The following is an 8,606-nucleotide window of genomic DNA, read 5'->3' as shown; positions in this document are numbered from 1 at the left end:
ATGAATAATAGCAGCTTCCTTTTAGAAATCCTACAACTGGCCGGCCACGGCGGCTCACGCCTGTAATCCCAGCACTTTGGGAGGTCAAGGTGGGCAGATCACGAGGTCAGGAGATCAAGACCATCCTGGCTAACAGGGTGAAACCCCGTCTCTGCTAAAAATACAAAAAATTAGCTGGGCGTGGTGGCCCACACCTGTAGTCCCAGCTCCTCCGGAGGCTGAGGCAGGAGAATGGCATGAACCCCAGGAGGCAGAGGTTGCAGTGAGCTGAGATCGCATCACTGCACTCCAGCCTGGACAACAGAGAGAAACTCTGTCTCAAAAAATAAAAATAAAAAGTAATGGCTGGGACCGGTGGCTCATGCCTGTAACCCCAGCAGTGTGGGAAGCCGAGGCGGATGGCTCTTTTGAGGTCAGGAGTTCGAGACCAGCCCGGCCAACATGGCGAAACTCCGTCTCTACTAAAAATACAAAAATTAGCTGGGCATGGTGGCACACTCGTGTAGTCCCAGTTACTCAGGAGGCTGAGGCAGGAGAATCGTTTCAACCTGAGAGGCGGAGCCTGCAGTGAGCCGAGATCACGCCATTGTACTCCAGCCGGAGCACAGAGCGAGACTCCATCTAAAAAAAATAAAAATAAAAATAAAACTATTCTGCATAAGCAGTGTCCAAATCGTAATAAAAATCAAATGAAAAGCAAACAAGATGTAACCTTATATCTGTTGGACTGGAGAAGATGAGGAAGTTGGACAATGCCGAGTACAGGAGGGGGAGGGAGCTCACCCACACTATGGGGTGGACATGGCAGTGGCCCCAGAGGACCAGGTGCAGTCCTGGAGTCCAGGTAAGTGTAGATGGAACCTCTGACCTGGCAAGGCTGCTGCCGGTTTTAGAGGATGCATATGCAGTGGAGGCAATGGAGTGTCCGTCCCTGGAGGGCAGGGAAGGATGGAGAATCCACACAGCCCACGGAGTGTCCATCCCTGGGCGGGCAGGGAGAGAGCCGTGAATGTACAGCCCATGTAGCTACCACTGCATAACAAGCTACCCCAACTCACGGGCTTAAATACACAAGAGGCCAGGCATGGTGGTTCACACCTTGAATCGCAGCACTTCGGGAGGCTGAGGCTGGAGGATCACTTGAGCCCAGGAGTTTGAGACCAGCCTGGGCAACACAGTAAGGCCCCTCTCTCTACTAAAAAGTTAAGAATTAGGCTGGGCGCCGTGGCTCACGCCTGTAATCCCAGCACTGTGGGAGGCCGAGGTCGGTAGATCACCTGAGGTCAGGAGTTTGAGACCAGCCTGGCCAACATAGTGAAACCCTGTCTCTGCTGAAAATACAAAAAATACAAAAATCAGCTAGGTGGCTCCTCAGCATCATGGGAGGCTGTTTCTAGGTGGTAACCCAATGACCGGGGGTTGGATTCATCCGAAGAGCTATCTGCTGTCTATGGTTGGTGCCAGCTGTCGGCTGGGACCTCATTCAGGGCTGTCAGAACAATGACGTGAGAACTGGATGGGTCTCCAGGGGCTGCCGAAACGGCCACAAAATGGGTGGCTTACAACAGGAATGTTCTCTCACCCTCTTGCAGGCCTGAGGTCAAAATCAAGCTGTCAGCAGGGCTGACTCCCTCGGGAGGCTGTAGGGTAGAATTATTTTTGCCTTCAGCTTCTGGTGGCTCTAACACAGCTTGTGCTACCTTAGCTCACGGCTCCCTCGTTCCACTCTGCCTCCGTCTTTAAGCGGTCTTCTCTCCTGTGCGTTCACATCTAAGTTTCTCTCTTCTCATAAGGACAGCAGTCATACTGGATTTAGGGCCCATACCAACCTAGAACAACCTCATCTTTTTTTTTTTTTTTTGAGACGGAGTCTTGCTCTGTCGCCCAGGCTGGAGTGCAGTGGCGCGATCTCGGCTCACTGCAAGCTCCATCTCCTGGATTGATGCCATTCTCCTGCCACAGCCTCCCGAGTAGCTGGGACTACAGGTACCTGCCACCATGCCAGGCTAATTTTTTGTATTTTTAGTAGAGACGGGGTTTCACCGTGTTAGCCAGGATGGTCTCAATCTCCTGACTTCGTGATCCACCTGCTCGGCCTCCCAGAGTGCTGGGATTACAGGCGTGAGCCACTGCGCCCGGCACAGAACAAACTCATCTTATCTTGATTTTGTCTGGAAAAACTATTTCCAAAAAAGTCCCAAGAATAGGCTCCGGGTGAATGTGAATTGCAGGTGGAAGTTGCAGCCCAAAACCTCCGCACACGGCCGTGGCCTTCTCACTCTAGTGGCTGGATTCTGAGGGTGTGTTAGTCCATCCCGGTGCTGCTGTAAATAGCTGCCTGAGGCTGGATAATTTATAAAGAAAAGAGATTAATTGACTCACAGTTCCGCATGGCTGGGGAAGGCCTCAGGAAACTTATAATCATGGCAGAAGGCGTCTCCTCACAGGGTGACAGGAGAGAGAATAAGCACTGAGCAAAGGGGAGAACCGCTTATAAAACCATCGGATCTCGTGGAATTCACTATCACGAGAACAGCATGGAGGAAGCGGCCCCCATGATTGAATTATCTCCACCTGGTCCTGCCCCGACCCTGTGGGATTACAATTCAAGATGAGATTTTGGGTGTGGACACAGAGCCAAACCATATCACAGGCCAAGGATCTCAAGACAAGGCCGAGGTATGGCATGTTTATGATTTAGCCTTGGAATTCATTCCACATCAGTTCTATTCCATGGATTGAGGCAGGTGCAAAAACCCACCCAGGCCCATGGGAGGAGAGCTTGCTCTGTCGCCCAGACTGGACGGCAGTGGCATGATCTTAGCTCACTGCAACCGCAACCTCTGCCTCCCAGGTTCAAGTAATTCTCCTGCCTCAGCCTCTCAAGTAGCTGGGCTTACAGACATGTGCCACCACGCCCGGCTAATTTTTGTATTTTTAATAGAGACGGGGTTTCACCATGTTGGCCAAGCTGGTCTTGAACTCCTGACCTCAGGTGATCTGCCCGCCTTGGCCTCTCAAAGTGCTGGGATTACAGGCGTGCGCCACCGCGCCTGGCCGTGATCACACTATTTCTAAGATGCCAGCAGGGAACTGCCAGGTAAAAATTCTAAGAAAAAGCGGAGACCTTGTCGCCCAGGCCCAGGGAAAGTTTCAACAAACTTGGGCCTTGGTTCTGGTGGCCTGGAGAGGTGAGGGACACAGACGTGAAGGAGCAGAGCCTGCCCAAAGCGCGGGTGTGGCGTAGGGGTGGGTTTCGGCTGGGACCTCCAAGGGTCTCCCTCATCCTCCTCTACTTCTGGGCAATGCGAGAAAGTGGCTTTAGCACAGAACAGAGGAACCCAAGCGAAGACAACGTCCCCGGGAAGTCGTGGCCCAGATTTAGCCTGGACGGATCCGTGGCCCAGATCAGCTTTTAGCCTGGAGAGAGGGCAGCTTCGCCCTGCCTCAGAGACCCGCCCAGACGATGGTCTCAAGGCCTGCAGATGGCAAGTGCAGGAGGCCGGGAAGCAGAGCCAGCAAAAACAGAATCTGAGGTCCCCGCATCCACCTGAAGCTGCTGTTTCAGACGAGGCTGAAAGGCTTGTCCTTGCGCCCACCTTCCGCGCCACAGGCCCCTCCCGCAAGGGGATGGCCCCGCCCCACAGGGGAGGCCCGCCCCCGGGTCCGGCCAATCCCCGCCAGGTAATGCCGGTGGCCCCACCCCACAGAGGACGAGCCCGCGCACCTGTTTCCTCGCGGCCGGAGCACCTGGGGCTGGGTCCCTGTCTCGTAGGGAGGAGCGGCCCAGGCACAGCGTTCACTGAGCGCCTGCCATGAGCCCGCAGCCCTCGGCCCAGGGGCGTTGTGAATGATACCGGTCCCGTGAGGAGACGGGCGACGCGGTGACAGGAGGCTCGCGGGGTGCCTCGCGCAGGTGCTCGGCCAGGCTGGACACCTTCTCCTCCCCTTTCACCAGGCCCCGCCCCTCCTAATTTATTCAGAGGCGGGGCCTGCGCCGAGCCCCGCCCCCAGCGTCACGGCCGCGTACCCCGGGCGGAGCCGACTCCCGGCGGAAGCGCGCGGCGCGCGGGGAGGCCCGAACTGATCGGCGGCGGCCGGAGACCGCTGGGGACAGACAGGTAGCGCCGTCACCCGCGGGGTCCGCAGCTGCATCTGCCGGGCGAAGGGGCTCTGGTCGGGAGAGGGCTCAGTGGGCGGAAGCGCGTCTCTAGAGAAGGGTGCGGTCGATAACCGGGGGCGCCCCTGGAAGGCCGAGGTACCCAGGCTGGAGGGAGGGGCTGGAGGTGCGGGGGCGCTCAGCTGGAGGGGCCTGGATCTCTGGGTGGGCGGGCAGCTGATGGGACGAGGTCTCCAGGGTAGGGGGTGCCGAAGATACCGGGGTCGCCCAGCCGCTGGGGACGGGGTCTCCAGGCTCGAGGGCTCCTGGGGACGCTGGGTGGGGGCTCGGGGAGAGCGCGGCTGGCTGGGCGCGCCCTTAGGTCCCTGATCCCCCCGCCCCCCGCCCCCCGCAGGATGGGCAGCAGCTCGCTGTCCGAGGACTACCGCCTGTGCCTGGAGCGCGAGCTGCGACGGGGCCGCGCGGGCGTGTGCGGGGACCCCTCGCTGCGCGCGGTGCTCTGGCAGATCCTGGTGGAGGACTTCGACCTACACGGGGCGCTGCAGGACGACGCGCTGGCGCTGCTCACCGACGGGCTGTGGGGCCGCGCCGACCTGGCGCCCGCGCTACGCGGCCTGGCCCGCGCCTTCGAGCTGCTGGAGCTCGCCGCGGTGCACCTGTACCTGCTGCCCTGGAGGAAGGAGTTCACCACCATCAAGGTAGGCGCCAGGCCAGGAGGAGCGCGCCCCTCGTCCTGGCATGCGGGTCGTGGGGCCGTCGATCATGGGGGACCACGCCTTTCGGGAGAGAGGGGCTTCAAGCGTCCTCAGTGCCCGGTGGGCTTCTCAAGGCTCCGAGCGCTGAGGGGTCGTGGGCGTGTGGGGGCACCCACTCCTAGGGCTGAGAACATGGGGTGGGCGAGGGCAGGATTGGGTACTGTCTACGGGGTCCTGCCCTGAGAGCTTGCGTCAGTGTCTTCCCTAAGAGGCCTCGCGGCCCCACTTGCCATGGAAATCTTAGGACGGGGGGGGGCACAGAAGGTACTTGAGTTCCCACGGTCATCCTAATTCCTCCAGGATATGGGCCAATCCTATTTACAGAGACCGCCGAGGCTGGGAGGACTGCAGATGGGCGCATCCCTGTGAAGTCTCAGGGCTGGGCTCAGACCTAGTGAACTCCTCGGCCTGGGGCGGGAGGCTCTGCCCAGGGCTGGCCTGGTCCCTCTAGGTGAGCTCCTGGCGGCAGGAGGGGGCAGGGCCGCCGGGAGCTCTGAGCTAATTTGGAAGAGTAGGAAGCCGATGACGTCACTGGGCACGTGGGCGAGCTACGCCTCCGCCGGCTGCCATGGCAACGGCAGTCTCTCCGCGGCTCCCCGGGGACACCTGCTGGTCGGAGGGGCCAGGACTTTCATTCATGAGGGACGACGCACAGGCCCGCCCTTGAGGCCTCCCAGGGGGGCGGGGCGGGGGAGTAACCGGCTTCAGTGCCGGGCAGCCCTGGTTTGGACCTAGTTCTGCTGCCTCCTGGCCGTGAGGCCTTAGCCAAGTTAGCTCATCTCTCTCAGCGCCTTTCCTCCTCTGAGACAGCGACACAGGAACAGTCCAGTTCACGGGGCCAGAGGAATGAATCGAAGCCCCGAGCTCAGTGCTGCAGGCACTGGGTGCTCCACACATGCGCCGTGTCCTGGCATTAGATGCTAGGAGTCCCGGAGTTAGGGAATTTTAGAGTCAGGAGACGCTCGCAGTGATTGTCCTGAGGTTCCTTTAGTCCTTCACGTAACTGTAGGCTAGAAAGCACTCACCCTTGGCCGGGCGCGGTGGCTCACGCCTGTAATCCCAGCACTTTGGGAGGCCCAGGTGGGCGGATCACGAGGTCAGGAGTTCGACACCAGCCTAACCAACATGATGAAACCACGTCTCTATTAAAAAATACAAAAATTAGCCAGGCGTGGTGATGCACGCCTGTAATCCCAGCTACTCAGGAGGCTGAGGGAGGAGAATCACTTGAACCCGGGAGGTGGAGGTTGCAGTGAGCCAAGATTGTGCCACTGTACTCCAGACTGGTGAGAGTGAGACTCTGTCTCAAAAAGAAAAAAAAAATTCTAGGCCAGGCACAGTGGCTCACGCCTGTAATCCCAGCACTTTGGGAGCTCAAGACGGGCGGATTACTTGAGGTCAGGAGTTCGAGACCAGCATGGCCAACATGGTGAAACACCGTCTCTACTAAACTATGAAAATTAGCCGGATGTGGTGGTGGGTACCTGTAGTCCCAGCTACTGGGGAGGCTGAGGCAGGGGAATTGCTGGAACCTGGGAGGCATAGGTTGCAGTGAGCTGTGATGGAGCCACTGCACTCCAGCCTGGATGACAGAGCGAGACTCTGTCTCAGAAAAAAAAAAAAGAAATTCTCATGTTTGGGTCTGGCCCAGACTAACTATAAGCCTAGTCTCTGGGGTTGGGTCTGAGCATCAGAAGCTGCCAAGGCCTGAGCCAACGGATCCCGGACCCACTGTATCCTAGGGTCTGGCCTATGGGAGGGTGGGCAGCCACTGACCAGGCCGCTCCCTTGCAGACCTTCTCCGGGGGCTACGTGCACGTGCTGAAGGGTGTGCTCTCAGACGACCTCCTCCTGAAGAGCTTCCAGAAGATGGGCTACGTGCGCAGGGACAGCCATCGGCTCATGGTGACTGCCCTGCCCCCCGCCTGCCAGCTGGTGCAGGTGGCCCTGGGCTGCTTTGCCCTCCGGCTGGAGTGTGAGATCCTGGGCGAGGTGCTGGCCCAGCTGGGCACCAGTGTGCTGCCAGCTGAGGAGCTGCTGCAGGCACGGCGTGCCAGCGGGGACGTGGCCTCCTGTGTGGCCTGGCTGCAGCAGCGGCTGGCCCAGGATGAGGAGCCGCCACCCCTGCCCCCCCGAGGCTCCCCTGCTGCTTACAGGGCCCCACTGGACTTATACCGGGACCTGCAAGAGGACGAGGGGTCGGAGGACGCCAGCCTGTATGGGGAGCCGTCACCAGGCCCTGACTCACCCTCGGCGGAGCTGGCCTACAGGCCGCCACTCTGGGAGCAGAGTGCCAAACTGTGGGGCACTGGGGGCCGGGCCTGGGAGCCCCCAGCTGAGGAGCTGCTGCAGGCCAGCAGCCCACCCTATGGGGCCTTGGAGGAGGGTCTGGAACCTGAACCCTCCGCCTTTTCCTTCCTCTCTCTGCGCCGTGAGCTGAGTAGGCCTGGGGACCTGGCCACCCCTGAAAGCTCTGCAGGGGCCAGCCCGAGGCGTATTCGGGCAGAGGGGGTACCAGCCTCAGCCTATAGGTCTGTCTCTGAGCCCCCAGGCTACCAGGCACACAGCTGCCTGTCCCCTGGTGCCCTGCCCACCCTCTGCTGCGACACCTGTCGCCAGCTGCACGCTGCCCACTGTGCAGCCCTGCCCGCCTGCCGTCCGGGCCACTCGCTGCGTGTGCTGCTTGGCGACGCCCAGCGGCGCTTGTGGCTACAGCGTGCACAGATGGACACTCTGCTCTACAACAGCCCCGGGGCCCGGCCCTAGGCCAGCTGGGCCCCAGGTCAAGGGCTCTTGGGAGACAGCTCCCGTGGTGCTTCTCTTTGCTGGGGAGGGGTCTGGGCCTCTGGGTGCCTTGTCCCTGGGGGAGTCCTGGGCACAGCAGGGGGTTGGAGAGTCCAGGCCAACTCCTGCTGGAGGTGGGACTCTGTATATGGAAGGCTCCAAGGGCAGCAGGCCTAAGCCGACCAGCAGGAGCCTTTCCACATTTCCCCACATTTCCACCTAGACGCATGCCCACATGTGTTGGGTAGAGGGGTCCAGCCTGTTCCAGCCAGTGCCTGAACCTGTCCCTGAGAAGGACCCTGTGCCCCAAGGCCTCAGCTCCTGGCCCACTCCCCGCAGTACGGGGCTCAGGACTTGGGGGGTCCACGTGTCCCAGAGATTGTCCACACGAGTGTCCTCAAGGGCCTGTTGGTGACACCGAACTCCCCCTCCCCAAGCTCTGCTGGGGCCAATCTGCAGGGCTCTGCTGGGTGCACGGCTGACCTGGCTTTGGGGACCCCGGCCCTCCCCTTGGGTGTCATAGCAGCTGGGCCCACAGACAGGAAATGACCTGGCCTCAAACCAGATGTGGAGGTGTACGAGAGCCGCAGGGATGGGCAATGGCTGACAGCTGGGAAGGCCCTGAGCATCACTGCTGCTGGGCGGAAGGGCCTGTGGGCAGCTCACCCAGGCGGCTGGGTCTTGGTGCATCCGGTGGTAACGATGCCCCTGCCCTCCCTTCCCTTGGGTGCAGCCCACAGGCTGGCAAGGAGGTGGCTCTGCCCTAACCTCGGGTCTGGCGAGGGAGGGGACAGGGTACATCCACTGTGACAGCCCCTCTGGGCCCACAACTCCCTGACCCTGGAAGCTGAGCCTGCTTTCCTGACCCTCTGCCCCACCCGCCTCCTCCCCGGAACACTCAGAGGGACAGTCAACATCAGAGCACATTAAACGCTGGTGAAACCATG

The 8,606-nt window shown here is 60.3% G+C and overlaps 1 protein-coding gene across 1 annotated transcript; it reads left to right on the top strand.

The window, feature by feature from the left end:
• The first annotated feature begins 4,040 nt into the window (after nucleotides 1-4,040).
• SPATA2L (spermatogenesis associated 2 like) lies at nucleotides 4,041-8,604 on the top strand. Its single transcript, XM_055232878.1, has 3 exons — nucleotides 4,041-4,121; nucleotides 4,515-4,818; nucleotides 6,670-8,604. The coding sequence occupies exons 2-3, from the start codon at nucleotides 4,516-4,518 to the stop codon at nucleotides 7,639-7,641; spliced, it is 1,275 nt and encodes a 424-aa protein (XP_055088853.1). The 5' UTR covers nucleotides 4,041-4,121; nucleotide 4,515; the 3' UTR covers nucleotides 7,642-8,604.
• The last annotated feature ends 2 nt before the right edge of the window (nucleotides 8,605-8,606 follow it).

This window comes from Symphalangus syndactylus, chromosome 11, assembly GCF_028878055.3.
Source record: "Symphalangus syndactylus isolate Jambi chromosome 11, NHGRI_mSymSyn1-v2.1_pri, whole genome shotgun sequence".
Classification (NCBI taxonomy): Eukaryota; Metazoa; Chordata; class Mammalia; order Primates; family Hylobatidae; genus Symphalangus; species Symphalangus syndactylus.
Note: the sequence above shows the minus strand (reverse complement) of the source record. Positions and strands in the feature narration are given on the sequence as shown.

Excerpts from the sequence above, each read along its gene's own strand:
- SPATA2L (XM_055232878.1), top strand. The coding sequence starts at position 4,516 with ATGGGCAGCAGCTCGCTGTCCGAGGACTACCGCCTGTGCCTGGAGCGC. Across the intron at positions 4,819-6,669 it reads AGGAGTTCACCACCATCAAG|ACCTTCTCCGGGGGCTACGT; the intron begins GTAGGCGCCAGG and ends GCTCCCTTGCAG.